Source organism: Hippoglossus hippoglossus, chromosome 12 (genome assembly GCF_009819705.1).
Source record: "Hippoglossus hippoglossus isolate fHipHip1 chromosome 12, fHipHip1.pri, whole genome shotgun sequence".
NCBI lineage: Eukaryota > Metazoa > Chordata > Actinopteri > Pleuronectiformes > Pleuronectidae > Hippoglossus > Hippoglossus hippoglossus.
In genome coordinates, this window is record NC_047162.1 from 9,719,902 (window position 1) to 9,742,050 (window position 22,149).

General features: G+C 42.1%; 1 protein-coding gene across 3 annotated transcripts in view; it reads left to right on the top strand.

Moving 5' to 3' along the window:
* eng (endoglin) overlaps positions 1 to 22,149 on the top strand; it is a 42,678-nt gene that overhangs the window by 6,037 nt on the left and 14,492 nt on the right. The window contains exons 3-5 of one of the 3 annotated variants that reach the window (XM_034603164.1): positions 11,576 to 11,712; positions 12,724 to 12,733; positions 18,591 to 18,694. In XM_034603164.1, coding sequence (XP_034459055.1) covers positions 11,576 to 11,712; positions 12,724 to 12,733; positions 18,591 to 18,694 — 251 coding nt within the window. Of the gene's footprint in view, positions 1 to 11,575; positions 11,713 to 12,723; positions 12,734 to 18,572; positions 18,695 to 22,149 lie in introns of all 3 variants that reach the window. The other 2 variants (XM_034603163.1, XM_034603162.1) reach the window with 2 other exon arrangements.

Consider the following 22,149-nt stretch of genomic DNA (forward strand, 5'->3'; position numbering starts at 1 on the left):
AACCAAAAGGCCTGTACCGGTCATTTTCGGTACAAATACGTGAACTACTTCACCCTTAATATATTATAATATTGGTCAAAAATGAAGCAGCAGAAAGTTGATCATATCTTGATTTCTAGTTGCTGCATGAAGCTCCAAAAATGCCTTCATTTCTCATCTTTTTAGTAAAGATTATCTGCCTGGCAAACACCCTTGTCTTACAGACCCCGAAACCTCAATTTGTAACACAGGCTTTCTGGTATATTTATATATATATAGTTTATATAATATATATATTATAGTTTCCGGGCACAAGCTGAGATAACCTGGATGACATCAGCGGGGGGTTATTTCCTCTTTACTTCTGAGACACAAAGACGACTTTATCTTCACAAGGTTTGACCACTTTCCCTTTTAAGGCTTTTAAATCCCGTTTCAGCAAATGCATATTTTTTCGTATGCATATGTCTCACTAGCAGCTTACTTGTAAAGTCCTTCTGAGAAGTTTTTCAAATTTTACTTTCCAGACAACTTTTTAATGGCAAACACAATAACCGCCACCACTTAAAGTCGACTCTATCCGTCTGACACACAATCCATTATCTACGCATCTGACTGAAGTCTTTCTATTTTTGCGATTTCCATCCACTGCGTGCGCGACATTTCCTGCCTGGGAAGTGGTGTTGAATATGCCCCCCGCTGCAACAACTTTCCCAGTGGGAGCCAGGCATCATGATGTTGTCTGCCAGACCGCCTGCTTGCATTTCTGCCTACCCCAGAGTCTCCCTCCACGGGCTGAAGGAAAAGTACAAAAGTGATTAGCGAGCCGCTAGAGGAAGGAGGGAGTGAGGGAGAGCGCGACGGGGGGAGGGAGGGCCGTCTGAAAATGGATGTCAACCGGGGAAGGAGAGCGAGACAGACAGACAGACGGAGATAACAGAATTCATAAAGACTGATTCATGGAGACAGCGAGGGAGTGGGAGGTCAAATTTTTTGGGAACTGTCAAAGAGCAGATAAGTGGTTCAGAAGGGAGATCAGGGGAAAGAGAAGTAAATATGGGATTAAAGAAACAGAGAGATAGGAGAAAAAGGACAAGACACAGATAAAGACGGGGAGTTAAATCACAAGTTGGACAAAGTGGAAATACAAGACTGTGAGTCGTCGGATGAAAAATAAATAAAATACCAAGACCAAAATACCAAGAAAAGAAAGAAAGGACTTTGCCATTTAAAAGAAATGGGCTGTCGGGGTGTGGGGGGGGGGGAATAAGAAAAAAACAAACAAAGAAAAGGAAAGAGATGACAAAGATTTCTCAGAAGACATGCTGCAGTAGAATACGCCAGGGGCAAAACAAAAAGAAAGTATAGGAAAAAAAAACTGTTCATGTTAAAAATGGCGTCGAGAGTCAAAACAGTCCACTTCCCCTGTTTGACTGTAGTGAGCCGGCTCTGCCTGCAGTCAGACTGGGTGGCAGGGAGACGCGACCACTTGTCGCTGCCTCAGACCGATTTCAATCTCCTTCAGTGTTATGCCCCTCCCAAATAACAATCCATTTCTGACCGCCTTGCTTTTCCTCTGTTTGAATACAGAGAGCCGGGCGAGGGAGCCTAACGCCGCGTTCCTCTCGTCCCCTCCAGCTCCCACGTGATCTCCACTGCAGCTCGCACTTAGTATCAAGATGGTTCGAAAAGGAACAACTTTTTGCGTTTTAACAATAAATCCCAGAACTTATCAGGTGAAAATGAGTGTGTGTATGTGCAGCATACTCTGCATACTCTGCCTCTCTTTCAAGTCATCTCCTCATTTTTCATTTTCACTTTTTATTACCAGCAATATAATTCAGGCTGTTGTTGTGCACAACTATTTCAGACATACCTCCGCCAAGGCCGAGGCCATATTACGCTCGGCTACACATTGGTGGTAGTTTGAGGTTTCTAACTCCACTTCTTACCACATTTTAATCCACTAGATTCAGATTTTCAGATCAAGATTCACACATGATTCGAAAAACATCCTATCTCAATTGAAAGTGAAAAAAAAATACCCTGGCTCTGCCCTCTGATGCAAATCTGCACCAAAATTTGCCGCGTTCTTCCCTGAACCATACTGCGATTTTTCACCAAGTTTCGCAATAATCTGTCTAGTAGTTAATATGTAAATCTGCTTTTTGGTGAAAATGTGAAAAGGCTAAAAACAATAGCCCTCATGTAGCTTTTGGCCTTTACCTCTCTGTTACATAACCGGGTCCCTCTTGTCCTAAACCCTAAATGGCAAACCAGAATTACCTTAATTGTAATCTCCTATGCAAACAACTTGCCAGAGCCTTGACCATTTAAGCACATGAAGACTTAAGTACATCGTGAGCGTTCATCGTATAGATTCCAGATACTGGCCCTCTGCCGAGTCTCCCCAAAGTTTTCCTTATGCATATATTGCATGAGCGCTGAATGGCTCATTAGTCGCGGGCGAGATAAACGCCTCGTCAGCATGGCGTCCGCTTGTGCCCATGTCAACATGCCTGCAGTCTACGCAGATAAGGCATGGCATTATGTGCTCTTATCCGCAGATCTGTCTGAGCATGGTCCAACATGGGATCTGCACAAGCTTAAGAAATGTAGCAGGGACCCCCAGTCAGGTTAAATAAACTCCAGATAACAGCGTTCTCCATCATACGTCTTCATTTCACTGGAACTAAAATCTCTCTTGTGGGTTTAATTGATGGCGGAACTATTTTGTAGGGCAGCATCAGTCTCTTAATCTTCTTTGGCTGAACAAAATGTTCCCGGGTAAAATGTCATAAAATGCTTTGTGACAAATGGAGACTCTTTGCTTTGAACTTTTCTCTCGAGATAATAAAAGAAATTCCAACAAATGTCATCCTTTGTTGGAATGAATATTTACCCGATATAGCATTTTAGAGAAACTTAATGCTATTGCTTTAAGCACTTGGCATTTTTCCTGAGGAGAAGATACTATCTGTCTGTGAACTGTAGACCGGCCTAGTTTCTAAAGTGGTCAGTGCTCAGCTGAGTGCTGTAAAAATGGCAGAGGCTCTTCATTCAAGCACATGGGTGGGTAGTTTTCCTGTTGATTCAGGTGCCACACCGGTCAATCTGTATTTACAGAGCTGAGATCTGATGTCTGACTGTGTGCGCGTACGTGGTGCACGTTTGATGGGACGGATTTGGACACCGGATTTTTCATTTCCTCCCCTTTCTGTGAAATAAGCAGAATATATGACTCAAAGACTATTTTAATCTGCTCACATACAGTAGCTACAACAAATCCAACAGTCTAACTCAAGATACTTAATAATCTTCTCACAGATGCTCGAGGGAATGACGTTACACTTGTAGACTCTCCACACTCCAGACACTTCCATAAGTTAAATGGGAAAATGAAATCATAAACGAGAAGCTGTCTCATATCGTTCTCTCTGTGAGAGGATTCAAAAACCTTAACGTTTTTAGAGGCTTTGTTTATCGTGGCCATATAAACTAAAATATATCACTTGAAAATATATTATTTTTGTTTCTCGTCTGTATATAATAGAATATAGGTGTCTTTTACATATGTCAACAAACTTTAATTGCATCACATTACAATATTTAGATAGGGGGTTAGGGGTGCAGGGGCAGATCCAGGAGCGGGGCCAGGGGGGCACTGGCCCCAGTTGAAATCTGATTGGTCCCTGAAGTGATCCTCTCAGTTGTCTAGTTTATTCAAATTTAAACAAAAACCCGCCACTTACTAACAATAAAGACAATTTGTTTCTTTTTGAAGTACACAAAGGAAAATTATAAATTGTAAACAAAATACAACATTCAATGTTGTAAGGATTTGCTCAAAGCTATAGAGCTAACAGTAAACAAGGAATGACTTTAATGTGGACCTTACTGAATCAGGAGTTGTGAATGAAAGTTGGGGCCCCTTAATAGCCCCTGATTTAGATAAATACACCAAATAAACAGAAACTGAATAAAGAAAATAAACTGAAATGTACATTTTTTACTTTTAATTACTACTTTAATTCTTCTGTTAAAATACATTTCTACATCGGCAAACATTAACGCCGATGAAAGGCTCTTATCAGCAGATTTATTGACAAACCTCTAAATCGACCAGGCTCTACTTTTCCTTACCTTTGCATCATGGTTTGTACTTTCGGCTCCATCAAATAAGTTCGAGAAAAATATCAGCGCCTTCATTGCTATTCTAGCCTCATATTAGAACACATTAATAAATACCGGCAAAAATCTGTCAAGTAGAACGAGCTAATCTCTGTTGATTCTACACGAAGCATATGTTGTGTGAAGCTACATCAATCCTGAGTGATTGGGAGCAGCCACTGTGCGATGAATCCCGAACGCTTCAGTCTGCTTTGGTCGCACACAGTCAGACTAAAACTTGCTAAATTAGTCTGTCCGTCCACCAATTAACTCTCAGATGATTAATTGTGTTTTGCTGGTGCTCTTTCATCATCGGGGGGGGCCGGGGTGGGGGGCGTCTCACCACATACAGTAAGCGAATGGAAAGGATGCATCTGGAATATAATAGATCACCTGAGAGGATGAGGATATATTTTCCATGCCTCAAGATGCAGCTTTCTCACAGGGAACCGCAACCCCGTTAATCTGCATCGAATTAATACGGTATGGCTAATGACTAGCAGCCGACAAGGCGTAAAGTGAGTGTAGCGAGCGACGGAGGAAGTGAGCCACCGTCCCTCTGTACGCCAGCGTCGGACTTGTTGTTCCGCCGGCTTCCGACAGCGATGAGACGACGGCCGCATGGCTCCCAGAGGCGTAAACAGAGCGAGTGTGAAGACAGGCTGTCTCCAGACCCGCTATCGCATCCTCTGTTCCTCTCCAGCCAACACTGCAGCACTTGGCGCACAGGCACGCAAATAAAACTCTTTTTAATACATAAAACAGACAAGATTAATCAGCCATATTTTTTTTTTGGAACAATTTGGCGACTTCGGAAGAGGGGAGGTGAGATGGGTCAGGAAACCTGCGCGTTGGGCTGAGTGTGTAAAATGTGCAGTATGCAGGGGTGAGAGGCCAGGGGACAGTGCGGGCCCCTGCAGAGCACTGATAAGACCTTGTTTACCTTCCTGTGGATGGTCAGGCCTCAATCTGCAGTTGCGGAAACTCCGGGACAATAGGTGTGTGTGTATATGCGTATGTGGAGTCGAGAGAGAGAGAGAGAGAGAGAGAGAGAGGGGGAGAGAAAGTCGAGCCAGGCTTGAAGTTCCCCTTTCCCTCTCAGACATAACTCTGATACGGCTGCTGACCCCTCCCTCCCCCTTCCCCCCATCATGACTCCGTCGCCCGACCCTGGACACAAACAGTTTACTCGACCCCGGGGGACCGAGGGAGACAGTTGGTCTTGACGTTGTCTGCTGTCAGGGTTTCCCCTCCAGTTTTTTTTCCCCTTCCCTGTCTGTCTCTCTTTGAAACGCAGCCAGTCTCTCCAGCTGCAAAGTTCTGCGAGGTTTCGTTTGGCATCGAGCACTCTAGGCAGAGTAGCTGATGCTCTTTGCCACAGTGACTGGCAATGAGGCAGGACATGAAAGACAGGGCATGAAATCAAGCCTGCCTGCCTGCTCGCCTGAGGTGAGTGAAAAGGCAGCTAGTTATCGGCCCCCAGGTACACTCAATGCCTTGAATCTAAATCAACGTTTAGCTAAGGTCTGACAGAAATGAAAAATCCAAGGGCTCGTCGGCGCCTGTCAGTCCCGAGCGTAGCGCAGATTCTTAAAGTTAAGGGAACGGTGCCGGAGACTGGTAAGCAGCTCTTGAGATCTTTAATTCACTGGCAGATGTGGATAAGTAACATGAGCAGGAGTGTTGGTGTCACTATAAAGTCTCAAAAAACCTCCAAAAAAGTCCCTGCTCACAATCTCAGCACAAATCTGTTAGTCCAAGAAAACTTTTATTTGAATTCATTAAATTTCCAATTACTTTTTATGAAGATTGTTGTCCTGTAGTCAGGAGGTTTCCCCTCTTCCCTCTGCTTTTAACCTCTTTTACCAGAACGCAGGCACTTATTTTTTTTCCTGCAGAAAAATGACCTGCTGACACTTTGTATCTGAAACAAGAAGTGATGATATTAGATTTTTTTTGCTGTGCATCAACATGTTTTGCTTCTGCTTTTCACTGGACAGCAAGGAGCCACAGTGTATTTCCTGTACACATAATGCCAGCAAAGCATTGTTACTAAAATACACAAGAGTGATGATCGGTTAAAGGTTCAGTGTGCAGGATTTAGTGGCATCTAGTGGCGACGTTGCAGATTGAAAGCCTGAAGTTTTGTGCGCTTAATAGCAGCTGTCAGGGACTTGTAGCTTTTTAGTTCAAACTATTTCGGATAAAGATAAAGAAGAAGAAATGGAAACATGGGATGCCAGTGTCTAGGGCTACTTTGATGGCTGATAATGATAAATCACCTGACGTCTCCAGTAAACGCCCCGGCTCAGCTCCTGGCCTCAGTTCAGCTTTGTTGCACTGATTCCCTCATGGGCAGTGCAACATGTAGGTGGATCAGATTGGCATTTTCGATTAATTACATTTTTACTGAGTGTTTTAATTTAAATCTGGAAACAATGGAGGTAACAGTTGAGATAACACTTGAATGCACACAGAGACAGTCCATTACTGGGAGGTTGCAGGTCAGGATAGCTGCACTCTATAAATCTGTCATTTGACTCTTTTCCGCAAAATGTGTGAATGGTTGAAATGTATACAAATGTATACAGTAGGTGATTAGCAAGGGAGTTAAATGGGGGGATGCCATCCTCTTTTTCACTCTCAGGATACTATCTTTAGTTAATGTTCAGGTTTTTCTTTTTCCTCAAGACTGCAGAGACCTGTTCTGTCTCTCTCTCTCTCTCTCTCTCTCTCTCTCTCTCTCTCTCTCTCTCTCTCTCTCTCTCTCTCTCAACTAATCCCTGCTCGTGCTGTAAAAAACAATTTTTCTGCACTCAGATAAACAGTTGCTGCAGAATTGCTTTAGTCTGAGGCCTTCTCCTCTCCATGGTCAAGCTGTTCTCGTTCCCGCAACTTCTGCTCCCAGATTTTTGCTCTCGCTTTTGGATTTTTATGAAATGACCCTGTCAAAATTCTCCTTCAAACAGACTGCCATGCTTGACATTGACCAATGAAATGTTCTTTGGCTCATTGTGAGTCCTTTCACATAATTTCCTCTCAATGAAATACCCTGCTCTTGATTAAAGATATGACAAAAACTCCATGGACAACTAGAATGGCCCTCAGTAGAGCCGCTACCTCTGCCAAGGCCCAACAGTTCCCTTATCAAACCACTTTTACATTTAAATTCACTAGATACAGATTTCTTTCTGGATCTGCACCAAAGTGTACACACTCATTAATATCAATCCCTTAAATGTGCCTGATTAGAAAAAGAATGATTCTCTCAAAAATGTATGAAAATGCTGAAAAATGCCTTTTCTCACAATGTTAACAAAAGGAAAAAAAAACTCCTGGATCTGCCTTAAATTTAACTGGGTTCTTTCTTGGCCCATGTCCCATCCTTCCAGCAGGTTCTGTGTAAATCTGTCCGGTTGATTTTGTGTATTCTTGCTTGCAAACATACAAACCGACAAATAAACAGACAGAGGTGAAAACAACCTCCTCCAGGAGATAATGAAGTCATGCGATTTCTGTTCATCATTAATTATTCGCTGTATCTGTTTCTATTGCACTTTTAATCACATTTACCTTTTTATTAATTCTGCTTAAAAAGGTTTTGGGGGATTTTTGAAGATTTTGTTTTTGAAAATGCTCATAAAAACAGCTACAACGAAACACAACTATTGAAACGTCAGCCAGATGAAATGCAGCTAATCTGAACAAAACAGGCCGACAGACTGATGGAAGCAGAACAAAGTTGGTGTTGAGCCGACCCTGACATGTCCTAAAATGGTCACATTAGTGGGTTCTGGCTTGATGACACTATGCATAATTGAACACATGCGGGAAAAGGATGTCTGTGATTTGGTCAAACCCGTCTGCTATCTTCTTCAGAAATGCCCTGATGGTTCGGGGAAAGCAGGAGCAGACAGACCCTGGACATGTGAAGGCACCAGACGGTGTTTCCCTTTTTTGTTGTTGTTTGTTCTCCTTGTTAATTGTGGCTCCGGGGTGCTGCAGACAGCGAGGAGAACTGCCGAGGGCAATTTTAAAATGCATCAGGTTGTTCATCACTCTCAGACATTGGCACAGTCCACAAATCCGTGCTCTCTCCAATGGCTGCTTCAGTCACAGCAAATTGGCCATTATCGAGTTTGGCTGCAAACTTGTTGGTCTTAATTATAAAAGCATTCAATCATTTCGGTGTAATATGTTTTGTATGTTTCTAGTTTAATAAATGTGGCAGTTAAGTGTTTTAATTTGACCATATGCTGTCTTTTAATATGGTAAATGGCAGTAGTCTATCCAGCCACTACACATTTATTAATAACCATGACATCTGTATCTGCCGACATTGATTCTGCATTAAGAATAAAGGCAAACTTTTGAGTTAAAAATCTGATTATACACACTTTTCATGGATTGAGCCCATTTTCTTTGCTCTGTAATTCCCTAATGGTCTCTATTCTCATACCTAACATCTAAATGGAGATCACCAACATTCATAAACATGTCTTCTCATGGAATGGGAAATGGAGGCGACTGATATAAGTAGATAAAGAGGACAGGGAATGGAACGGTTCTTCTATACCTCATTTACCAGCAAACCGCTTAGAGAGGCCATTGGCATTTCCGGGGTCATGAGGGCAAAATGAATGTTCCTCATATCCTATGGTGTCTCGTAAAAAGGAGACTAGTGACGAACGCATGCACGCACACAAACACACACACATGCACGCACACAAACACACACACAGTCAGTTGTGATTTATGCCAAGACCTCTCGGCAGCAGTCATGGGCCATTAACTCTGTCACAGCAGAACAGGAGAGAAATAACTTCATGGATGTGGATATTGAGCAACAGACATTAGCACAGAGGGCCAAAATAACAGGAAACCAGCCTTGACCTCCGGGGTGAGGGAGGGAATGAGAGACGGCGAAGGAGCATGGATGGCTCTCCATCGTGATTTGCTAGAAAAGCTGTGGTCCGAAGCTGAGAGGGATGAGAAACAGAAATGATACCCTTCCCCCCCACATCCTGTTCCAAATCAGCGCCAAATGTGTCCTTAATTTGATGGTGGAAAAATAAAGGGGGGTACGGTGGCCCTGAAGTGCAAAATACTATGGAAATCAACAAAACACAAAAACACAAACAACAGATGAGGCGAAGAAAAAATATGACAACAAAACATAACGATAAAAGAGATAATGCAACGACAAATCCCAAAATACGACAAATACGAAAACCAATCAGAAATAAGAAAGCACAACAACTAATCACAAAACACAACGGCTTTAACATCTAACTGAAAAAGTAGGTAACATAAACATGGCTCGTTGCTGATTGGATGGATGCATTTTCCACTTGTTTTGTGATTTGTTGTTGTCTTCTATTGTGATTTGCACCTCAGGGCCACCGTAGTGAGGTGATAAACTGGGACACAAGTTAATCAATGAGCACCATCAGACAAATGACTACGATCAAATTAAAAGTCTCTGTCCATCAGTGATAATCATAAAACCATGAAATATAAAAAAGAACACATTATGTAACATGTTCTCACGCCCTCTTCTTTGCTGTTGTTCGTTGCATTCATCGCTTTCTACCCCACTTAATCTGTCCATCCCCCCCCACTGCCAGTGATGACATTGCCTCGACCAAGGTCTTTGATTAGTGCGGCTGCTAAATAAGGCACATCCTGTTGACCTTCCAAACTTTGCAATTTCCTATTAACCCTTCCCTCTCTGTTCCTCTTTTCTTCTCTCATCCCACTCGCTATGCTCCACACCTCCTCCGCTCTCTCTCTCTCTCTCTCTCTCTCTCTCTCTCTCTCTCTCTCTCTCTCTCTCTCTCTCTCTCTCCCTGAGGGATTGATGCCTGCTGGGTAAACAGACCAAATATATCATAAAAGTCAGTGGAGCACGATGTCATGCAGCATTTGCTCACTAAATTAGATGCTTCTGTTGTGGTATCACACTTGCTTGCTCGTATGCCTCACCACTGTTGGGTGTGATTGAGGCACGCACAGTGGATGCTCAGGCGTATATTGCTTATATTCATCTTGCTGTAGATATGCTTATCTCGTGATTAGGCACAGGACGGAGTGGTTTCGACTGATCCCACGAGAGCCCACTACATCGTGAAGATGGGTTGGCTTAAAGGTTTCACCCTGAGGAGTAAATCAATGTTTGAGACCGTGGCTACACACATTTTCAAACAAGAGGTTTGGGTCTGCATCAGTTTTAATTCCCATCCATACTTACACGCCTGAAAATGCATGTCATGTGACTATTGACGTACATTGGGAATGCGCGTGCTGGTGTAAAAAGGAATCGTCGCAGATTGCTTGAATAATAGCTCGTCTCCTACGAATGTTAACATTGTAAAATGCACAACAGCTGTTTGCAAATACAACAGGGTCACCAGCGTTTGTAATTGATTATCCATGTTGTGTACTACACTGGTAACCAAGAGTAATGCTGGTTGTTTTCATCTGGAAGGGGGTCATGTGATAGGAGCCTGACGAATCAGCAAAGGCTACGTCTTGACCGAAAAGTGTTTGTTGTGTGAAACGGGGCCAGAAGCATTTCCAAGCGTCTTAGTTTTAGCAGCTCTAAAGCTCTTCAAACGAAAATGTAGAAGTATGGACGTTCATAATGCTCAGTCAGACTCTTTCGTGTTTAATCAGTAAAAGATGGGATATGGGCCAGGAAAGAGTTCTCTGATTGAGCTGGAAAAGACATTTGACCCCTGCATTCTGTCTCCACTGTTCTTCTCGAGAAAAGAGGAAGCATATTTTGTCCCCCGCCAATAACCTTCGGCAGGTTAAAGTGAGCACACTCACGGCAATCCAACACAATAGAACACACACACACACCCACACACACACATAGCCCAGGTCAAACACCAGGCATTTATACTCAACCTCATCCATGACCGCGCAGCCTCGCGTCGATTAATCCAGCCTCCCGAGTCACAGATCCCCAGGTTAAACAGCTGACTCGGAGCAGAAAGCATAGTGAACAGGCCTGATTGATGACTGCAGCACGGCGTCCTGACACGTCTGATAAACGTGAGCCAGAAGATCCGTTTTTTTAAAACAATATAGTCCTACCCACACGTTTGACATCCATCCTCCGAGACCAGGGAACAGCTTTCATGGTGACTTATAACAAACGTAGCCCCTTTTAGACATGGAATCTGTAATGTTGCTGGGTTCATCTATCTGTAGATAACGGCTTATTGGCTTTCACGCAAATAAGTCTTCATTCATAGGCTGTTCGTGTCGAAGTATGGCAGATTGTTGTGGATAATCTGGTACTACTTGCACTATCGGACTTGATAATACAAGAAGTTCTCCCCAGTTTTAAGGCTGGAGGCGCGAATTGTTATTTACTGCCGCTGACACTGCTTAACCATTTGTACTTTATTTCTTCCAGCCTCGAGTCAGACATGTGATCCGAAAAAGGTTGACAACAACCCGTGCTTCCACATGAGGGAGATGCTAATTGGCTGCTGGACCAGCTTCGTCACAGAGGACAAGGCAGAGGTCCACATCCTTAACGTTGGCGCCACGGTAAGCACGTCGCACACAAACGACATGCAGAGGAACCAGTGCGAAAAATGTGAACAAGTGAAAAACCTGCTCGACAGGCAAAAGGAAAATATCCTCAGCTGAGCTCAACAGAGGCATTCTGGAAGCAAAAAAATCCCATGCATTTTCTGATCGTCATCAACTATTATATTTTAACCATCCAAGGTAGAAAGAGCATATGATAGGACATTGTGAAAAATATGAAATGCTCCTGCAGAAGCCACAAGTCTGTATGATATCAACTGTCTTTTAAGAAAATCTTGTTTTATTCGTAATAGCGACCTCTACACAGTCTTGTACCTTTTTTTTCCATTTTCCGTTTTTTCGTTTTGCTGCGAATCAAATGTTTTATGGTCTCGATTCATCTTGTAGCTGCTCGGCCTGGCTCCAGACATAAACTCTTTTTATAAGGATTTTCTGAAACGTCAAGGGAGAAAATAAATGGTCGGCTGTTGCTGAGGAGTAGAGTGGTTGTTCTCCAGCCAGAAGGTCGGCAGCTTGAATCCCAGCCCATGCCGAAGTGTCCTTGGGCAAGTTGGGCACTAATTGGAAGTCGTTTTGGATAAAAGCGTGGGTTAAATGACATGAAATGTAAATGTACTTCCTGAACCAGAGCCATTCTTAAAGTGGGCAGTCACTGTTACGTAGTAATATAGTTTCTTCTAACATCTTATGTGTGCTAATCGATCACAGTCACACCAAACAGAAGGAAGCAGTGTCAAGTCTATGCATTCCACATGTGTTCACCATGTGTGCACTTTACACCTTTCTGTCTATGAAACGCACTTTTGCAAACGTGGGGGAAATCAGTCTGGAGCATTATGCCGAGTTTACTTTTACAGCAGGAGGCTCTGTCTGTTGGCAAACATTAAAATGTAGCAAACCCAACTGTGGAGGCCGACCTATGCAAAGGAGATGACACATCTCTTAAAAAATGCAGTAGGTGGTTTTTATACTTGTGCAATGTGGTCGACTAACAGCAGAGATTGGCAGGATGAGATGTTAGTGCGCACATCTCACATGAAACAGAGAAAGAGGCAAGAGGGAAGAATGAAGCAACATTCATACGTCCATCCGTTCATCTGTCATCGATTATCCTCTGAGGGGGAGCTGGAGCCAATCCCAGCTGACATTGCGCAACAGGAGGGATGCACCCCGGAAAGGTCACAATTCTCAGGGCCAACATACAGAGACAAACAAAATTCACACTCACACAATCTTCAATCAACTTAACCCCAGTCTGCATGTCTTAGGATAGAGGGAGGAAGCAGGAGTACCCAGAGAAAATCCACACATGCACAGGGAATACAAGCAAACTCCACACAGAGAGGCAGCGGCCAAATCACGATTTTAACCTGGGACCTTCTTGCTGTGAGGCGACCACTGTCATTTTGGTACATTTACCTTTAGTGCCTTTGCAAAGAAGGTCATGCTTTCATCGGGTTTGTCTGTTTATTTGTTATTCAGCAGGAGTACACGAAAACCACTGAACCGGTTTCCATGAAATTCTGTAGAGGGGTAGGTCACAACCCAACAAAGACCCCATTAAATTTTGGAGTGGATCCGGGGAATTCCCCCCCTCCCTTTCTTTAACAGGGAAAGACAGGGAGTTAGCCTTGGTGGTGGAGGTATGGACCCTCCTAAGCGCCTGTCAAGTTTTTCTTATACAGTAAATTGTTGTACATTTAATGTAGCTGAACAAACTCTAACCCTGATTCTGAAATAAATAAGCTGAAAAAATCTTTTCCTCCACGAAATAATTTAACCAGCTAACCATTACCAGATGCAAGTAAGAGGCTTTTATGTTTGTCTGTGTCTGCTGCATTCGTGTATTTGGGCCATTTTGATTTTTAAAACTTTTAAAGGACTGACACCCAAATAAAAGTAGCTCCAGAAAAACTTTTAATCTATATGTGGTTATTGCTGTGCCAGACTCCATTTTTCACTGTCCAGAGTTGTCGGTCAGCTCACATTAGTCATTTCTTTATCAGTGTTTGTTTGCTTCCCCTGTTTGTTAGGGTTCTTTATGTTGTGCATTCACACAACTTGTGTTAAGCAACTGCCGTTTATTTGTCTTTTTATTATTTTTTGCTCCATCCGTCTTTCTTCATCATTCGGCGGCGATTATGAGGAGCGAAGCACTTGTGCTGTGTGCACTCTATAGCTAAGGCCCCATCACACCAGCGTAACGCCTGCCAGAATCCATCACCTTTATAAAATTAATAAAATCCTGTCAGGGGTTTTTTCTCTGAAGGGAAAACTTCACCGACAAACTAAAGCTGACTTATACTGCCTGGATGCTACAAAATTCACTCATCTGAATTTATCATTTTAAGACTCTAAAGATACATTTTTATGTTCTAAAAAAAACTATATCCCGCATCATTCCGGACTGGGTGAACATTTTTTCTTCTACGCCCTCAAATTAACTACAGCAGCGACTCTGCAACTTGCAGCCCATGGGTTAAAATCGCTGCCAGATCATTTGATTATTTTTATTTCTACATACTGGCGAGCAGACATTCACAGGAGGCGTGGGGGCTGATCTCTGTCATGGTAGCAACATCTATACAATCACTTTCTCTTTAACAGGTTGTCTACAAACGTTTATTAAGTTGCTGCAATGCTTTAGATCAATCTGAATTATAGAGCTTTTATTTTGAAATGGTGTGAACTGGGGTCTGAAGGCTGTCTCGATTGCTTAACAGAAAAAATAACACCAGCTCAGTGATTCATATTACTTATATGAATAGTAATAAAACAAATTCAGTTTCATTTTATGAAAAACATTGACTATGAAATCTTCATTGCAGATACACCAGGTAGGATGGACACAGTTTTCTAACTTTACTTAGCTACACGGTGTGCGAGCTGATGATTGTTGTGGTTTCCTCAGAGAACAGGGTCTACTGACATGTTGCTGAGATCTTAAGTCTTAACTCCCATTTAATAGACTGAACTGTTACATCATATTTAATGGAGTGGAAATCAGAGGGAAAAACGCTATTTGATGACAAAATAGATTTAAAGCATATTACTAGGGAATTGCTCCTCTCAGTCATCTTATTAAGCCTGAAGCGAAATAGCAGGAACATTATGCCGTGTGGGTGATAAATAAATATTTCAGTGCCAGAAAAAGTTTGACACATAGTTTAGAAGAAGAGTGGAGCAAGTTGTCTGACAGAAATAGTACAAATTGGTGTGGGGGTTTCGGAGAGTTCACGAAAGGAATTTGACTTTGGAGCTGCGTGATGCATTGGACATTGCACAGTTAGCGTATCCTGTTCTGCTGTGGGATGATGAGTAGATGTTTTATCAAATGAAAGAAGATAGTGGACACGAGATCTCTCAGCACAGACTCCTCTAATCTGCTCCGGACTGTTTAGAACAGATTCCTCTTGTAAACACAGAGGTGGGGGGGGGGGGGGGGGGGGGGGGGGGGACATCTTCATCCCTTGCCAAACTGCTCAGTCAGATGGGAGGTTTGCTTCCCATGTCCCATTTGTCCTTTAAATTTTCTTATCACCCTCTTCCCCCCCCCAACCCTTTGTTTTCACGCTGATTTACAACCTGCTAGTCGACTCTGTTTGAGCGTGTGGAGAATTATAGACGGACATCAAGGGGGCTGCATGCACAGGCCGGGAGAATTCATAGGGTGGAGCCGCTCGTACGCGGGGGCCATTGATGTCACACGCTGGCTCCGGGCACGGCCGGGGTTCTTGGCGCGAGGCGGAGACTACACCAACGGAGCCAATTCAAGTTGAGGGGGAGAGCCAAGGAGAATAACTGGAAACTGCATCAGCAAAGGCCCGTCAAACAAAAAAAAAAAATGCTCCCGAGGAAGAAAAATAAAAAAGCCTGAAAAGGAAAACAATTGTATCTTGAAAGCACAGGAACAAAAGTAGCAAAGGTGAGTGATCGGGGTCGGCCGCAGTTGCGATTCAGGGTTCAGAATGAAAGAATGAAAGTCACGAACGAACGAAAAGGGAGGGAAAGTAGAGAGGGAGACAATGAAGCTCATTAGAGGATTATATAAGGAAAACACCAGTGAGTTATCTCCCAATGAACTCTGTAGGAACTGACATTCATTAAATTACTCTATGCAACATGATTCAAGGTAAAAAACAAAGCAGCCTTTCTGGGAAGACGTGTGTCTGAGTCTCTGCCTGTGATAATAACCCAGTCTCTTTAATGTTCCCTGTGACCTCAGGGCAATCGAGCTACAGTATATCCTTTATTTAGAATAAAAGTTTTGCACTCAGGATGAAAAGGGAGGGTTTTATAAAAATGGGATTGTACCCGCGGCTCCGTTCACAGCGTTGCACACAGTTGACATGCACAGGCTTGGACAAAAAGTGAAACGTATGCACAGAGAATCTCATCCTTTCACAGTGTCGATCCATTTGTCTCCACCGTTCCCTTTTTTATCACGTTTGTTTGTGGAATTGTTTTTACGATCCCTCCTTCTTTTCCGAGCTGTTCTCTGGACGGTTCACTCAGACCCGGGTTGTTCTTTACGACTCTGAATATGTTCACAGCTCCGACCAGAGCTCATCACAATCCCCACGCATAAGGCTCCTGCAGCATCAGGTAGCGGGTAAATTAATTTAATATCAGGGATTCACACTGTTTGCCCAGCATGCTCGTTGTCTCCTCAACAGGCTCTGCTCCGAAAACAATCAATCTTCAAAAGTGATAGGAAAAAAAAGTGTTCGTCGTGATGGATGAAAGCAGAAATGTGTAAATATGAATGTAACATTTCCATTAGAGTCTCGCTCAGATATTTCCAAGCTGTTGTTTTTGTCTGATACATTCATAAAGTTGAACTTTTTGAAGTTTTTCGGGGCTATTACGGAAGTAAAATGAATTAGTGCTAAGATTAATTGGAATTATTTCAGTCGTTAGAACACAAACATCATACTGTGAAAAGGTTTGCTCACCACCACTTATATGAATAAAACTCAACTTGAAACAGCTTTTCACGTGTGGAGCATGCTAATTAGGGCTGATTCATAGAGTGACTGTGGTGGTGATTAGTGAATCTGTTACCCTCAGCTGAAAATATGCTTAATGAGGTATTACATTATGTGTTAAATGATGTTAATGAGCTTTTATGTACAGTATGCACAGGAAAGTGGGAATACACCGGGTTGCAAATTAAGAAATAGCTGAAATCGCTCCGAGCGACACTTTAGGTTTCTCCAAATTCTTCTTCCTATGGTTATTGTTGGCGTTAATGTTTTAAATGCTTCCTTCTGTTCGTACTCCAGAGACGATTTCTAATGTTATGACGTAAATCTTGAAATTAAAAAGCGCGGCTCATTCATTGCCCGTCAGGTTAATAATTAATTTTGATAGCTTTTGACTTGCTTTTTGACTTGTATACCTTGTTTTTTGTGCGGCACAGAGGTTTAATAATAGCTCGGCGTTGCATTACTGCATTAATGTGGGTGTCAAACTGGAGACAGACGGCAGAGACAGCTCCTTCCTGCCTATCTATATACACAGCCTCGTCAAATGAGTGGCACTGCCTTTTTCTGGAGAGACGCATGTGTTGACATTTCGCAGACGCAAAAACAAGGATAATTGTCACATTCCCTCACTGAATTTTTTTTTTAAACCGGGTAAAAAAAAGGGAATCAAACTTGTACAGAATTTAACTGCATTCGGGAACTATTTTTAAACTTGGTGCTGCGAGCTAAATGTCTCTCCGTCGCATCAACTTGAGGTCTGTTCATGTAGAGGCGCTCCACGCCAGATCGAGAGGCTTTGCAGATTCAAAAACAACTGTATAATAATAAATACTGACTTTAAATCAGGATTTCCATCCCCATATGTTCAGAAAGGTCATAAAAATTACTATTAATTTGTATGTGAAAAGTCTTCATGTTCATGCACTTCATCCAAAGCTTAAAGCACATATTTATGATGTTTTTATCTTTCTAATCTTAGCAGTAAAGTATGGATCTCTGGAACATATTGCATTTTAATAGAGCCTGTCATGGAGCCTGTTTCTCTGTCTACATTTATTGATCCCATGACAGCAATATATGTTTCCAGTTGACAAGGCTGCACAGATGAAGATGTCCTTGCATATGCATAACATTTTACACATTCAGCATCCTACACCTACCAAATACATTCACTACGGGCGGCACTGTACCTCCCATGTGGACGGCACCATGGTGTAAGTGAAGGTTTGGGACTAGTTATGACGACTAAAGCTAATGGCACCTGCAGATTTACATCCCAATTATAGACTCCAAACTATTTGGCATTCACAGGAAAATAGAAGATGCAAACTAAAGAAGCACTAAATCTGCAGTGAAACAAGTGGTACTGTAAATATGTCAACTTTATATATAGATAAAAGACATTCTTGGGTGTATTTCTAAACTTAATGTTAATCATATCCTGTATATAAAGATGGGTGACAAGACAGCAACTTGATCGCCCCCTGGTTGCTGGCTTCAGTATAGCTCATAAATCCTGCCTGCACCATGTTTGCAGATGGGACATGATCTAAACTAAATAGTTCAAACAAACCTCAAATACATGTTTCACACTGATGTGTGTTGAAGTGCTTATTGTTCTGGTAACTTTGGTTTTAAGTAGTTATTTGATTCTAACTGGTTGAGTTTGTGTATCGAAGGGACCTCGGTGTCCCGGCTCCACTGTGCAGACTCAGCCGCCAAAAGACAGTTAGTTTTTCTAGATAGTGGGATAAATTGGCGACACGTCGTCCATCTTTAAAAAAAGTCTACGCTTACAATATGTCAGTTTTTACTTTTGTGCTGATGTGAGATAACATTTCAAATAACAAATGTTTTATTTTTTTCTTCCCCTGCAGGATCAGGGGATGTTCTCTCTGAATATGGAAACCGCCAAGCCAATGAACCTCATCCTCACGTCGGCCAACACAGTTTACGTTCTATACAACATCAACGCTGACGTCCACATTTATGTGAGTAAAATGTCTTTGTGTCCTCATTTTCACATTCAGGTTAACAGACAAAAACACTGATCCTGCAACAGACCACTAGCTCCAGCTCATTTTTCATTACAGTGTGCTGTTGATGCACAAGGCTCTTTAAAAAGTACCAACCAATCATGAAAAATTAACAGGTTGTGAGTGTTTATTTTTGTCAGTAATGTTTAAATTTCGGATTTCTCCAGATGTACTTGTCCGGGACAAATTTCTCCGGAGGGGGACGATAAAAGTTTATCTTTTCCTGCTCATGTAGCTCTTGTCTGGTGCCAGCTGTTTGCATACAGTCAAACTGCCACAGCTGTGCAGCTCTGTGAGCCTGTTTACAGAAACAATGAACCATGCTGCTTTTCCATAAGTACTGGCTGCTGCTGTGTATCAGCCCGCTCTGTGTGTGTGTGTGTTTTTATTATCTATACTATAAAATCGAAGAAGAGTTTGAGCGTGGCCAGCGACGAGAGGGGCTGATGGCACCGAGCTGTAAAATTAATGTCCCAATGAACTTTGAGATTCTGACGTTTACACACTGTCCTCAGATTATATCTGTGAATTAAATCTGCAGGGGCCACAGAACACAAAAGTTTTATTCAGCCGCTCGAGTGTCTATTTAAATGAAGACATAATACTTCTCTGAGGATAACGGGTGGCACTTGTTGTGGTTTGTCAAATTGTGTTTGTATGTAGGTGATGAACCTAAAAACACATTGTCTTTCAGTTTGACTTTGTTAGAACATCTTATGTGAACGTGTCCAAACTAAACAGTCTTTCAAGGACATTTTATTAAAAAGACTTGATGGGTCCAAATTAATGAGATTGTCTAAAACTCTACTTTCAAACTTGTTAACACACCTCACATTGATTTGTTTTAGTTTGGTCTCGACTCCTGGGATATTTATAACTACTCAATTAATGTTTAAACAAATCAAGCATCTTCAGGTGTAAAAGGATTCTGTTTTTATTCTGTCTCACTAATTGGGTAGATCATTGCTGCATGTTTGTCAGTACAGCAGTTTTAATCTATTTTGCTGTTTCCAATGTCAAAAGTTAAATTTATTTTTTACAAATGACTGAATCCCTGAGTGACGGTAAATGGAGTGTGTTTATAAAGCACTTTCAATGTTCTCAACCATTCACGCAAACATTCATACAGCCCTTCTACACGCAGCACTTCTTTTCTATCAGCCACCATTCATACGCTGTCGGCACAGCTGTCAAGTGTTCAGTATCAACTGTAGATCGGAGGAGTCAGGGATCGAACCACCGACCTTTTTTTTTTTTACAGTGTATTCAGTCACTGGTGTCTTTTCATATCAGTGCAGAATTAACGTTATATTTAAAACTTCCCTGAGAGGTAGAATTACAGTTCACATACTTTCACCTTAATTTTTATCCACAAATTTGATCATGGTGCTTTGAAACGTGTGCAGTCCTGAAATGTTTGATTGATCAGAGCACTTGAGATTTGACAGTGGGCTAAATGAAAGAAAACAAGTGATCCAATGAAATACATGGCCTCTCTCACTAAGGTTGAGCTTTGTGTTCACAATCCATGTTTGAGTTCACGACAAAAATGCCTCACATTCAAGGCTGCTGACTTTAATATGTCTGAGCTTTCCCCCTGAACCTGAATGCATCACTTGGAAAACCTTTCACTATTTTTACTGCTTCAAAACACAAAAATAATTTCAGGTCGGCATAAAATAAGATGAATTAATATGTTGATGTATTTCTATATTCACATGAGTTAAGGACCGCTATGATCAGCAGATATAGTTTAGGGGCAAAAAAACCCACATCTCGATTAAATAAGTCAGGATGATTTCCGTCCGTAAAGTTTTGTGAATCTTACATCTATTTCAGGACATCATGCAGCACTTTGCTTGCCGGAAAAAGCAGCAGACATTAGTATTGAATAGAATGAATCTAATGTTATTGATTTGGTGAGAAGATGAAGTGTGAGCACAGCAGTGAGTCCCAGGACGGGCTGATGGGAAAGAATCAGAGCTTTTTTTAATCTGCAGTAGATAGAGATGCTTGTTTCCACTCACAACATCTTCTGGGTTCCTTCACCTTTTCCTGTGAGCCTGCAGAATATCAAACCACTTTTCTGTCGAGAGTTTAATTCAACTCTAAACGCTCAAATGATTACGATTGGTATTTCCCTTCTTCTACCCATCCTGCTGTTCGGGCCCTTACCTCCTCCTCCTCCTCCTCCTCCTCCTCCTCCTCCTCCTCCTCCTCCTCCTCCTCCTCCTGTCGTGACTGACTTTCCTTCTTTTTATTCCTCCAGTTCTCCCTCTTGCTATTTTTGATCCCGAGTCAATCAAATATTCATGTAGAAGGACCGATGACTCCCTCAGGCTTACTCGGCTTTCACCATTTTAAGACACACAAAAAAACACACAAATAGTTGAACACACTCGACAGGTCGGGAGAGTGATTCTCATCATTTAAACACACACTTGACTTGATAAAAAAATTTATAAACTGTAGGTTCTAAAATTACTCATCGCACTACCCCTCCTTACTTATTTCCACAGACAAAGGAGGCGGAATAGTTTGAGTCAGAATCCAGTAATTATGAATCACACTGTCTGTGTTCAGCCCATTGTGCAGCCCAAGAATAAAACAAAATGAAATAATTCAAACGGGAGCACAAAAACGAATATAAGAAGATGAAATAAAAAATGTAATTTAGCAGAACTTCTCATTTGAAACAGGATATTTTTGGCCGATCGTCTCATTGTTTTTCGTCTATGAAAGTAGCCGCCATTCAAATGAGCTGTACAAATTCAGCCTTTGCACTGCGGAAGAAGAGAAGGCCAAACACAAGTGGATTAAAGTCCATTGATGGTGGAGCCTCAATGGACACACAGAAAAAAAAGCTCTCAGTTGTTATTTGTTGAGTCTTTTTTCTTTTAACATGGGACTAATGGTCTAGAGGCCTTTTCCCCTGCCTTCTTAATCATGCAACGCTTAATGTAAACCCCCATTATTTCCCATCGGGCCAGACGAGGAAACAGCGGTGTCTCGTCGACGGGATAGATGTATATATTTATACCATGTATGGAGCCAGATTTCAGGCCGACAGCGGTGACGCACAAAGCTTAAAAAAGGTCCCATTTCCTGGCCCCACTCAGGAAGCAAAGGAAAGACCTTGGCTCCAACAGGGTTGTGCAACTGGGCTCGTGGACACTTAACCATAATAAACATTTCTTTTTAACAGGACCCCGCTAAGAGAATGGAGGGAGAGTCGGGTGGAGGTTTAGGAAAAAAAAGAGAATAAGAGGGATGGGTAAAGAAGTTTGGATGTGTCAAAATCAGCGCAGACATGAGGTTTATATGTTAATAAATACAAAGCTGTCTCAGTCATTCCTCTGTTACCGTAGCAATGAGTGACACACACACACACTCATGCCTTTTTACGGCCG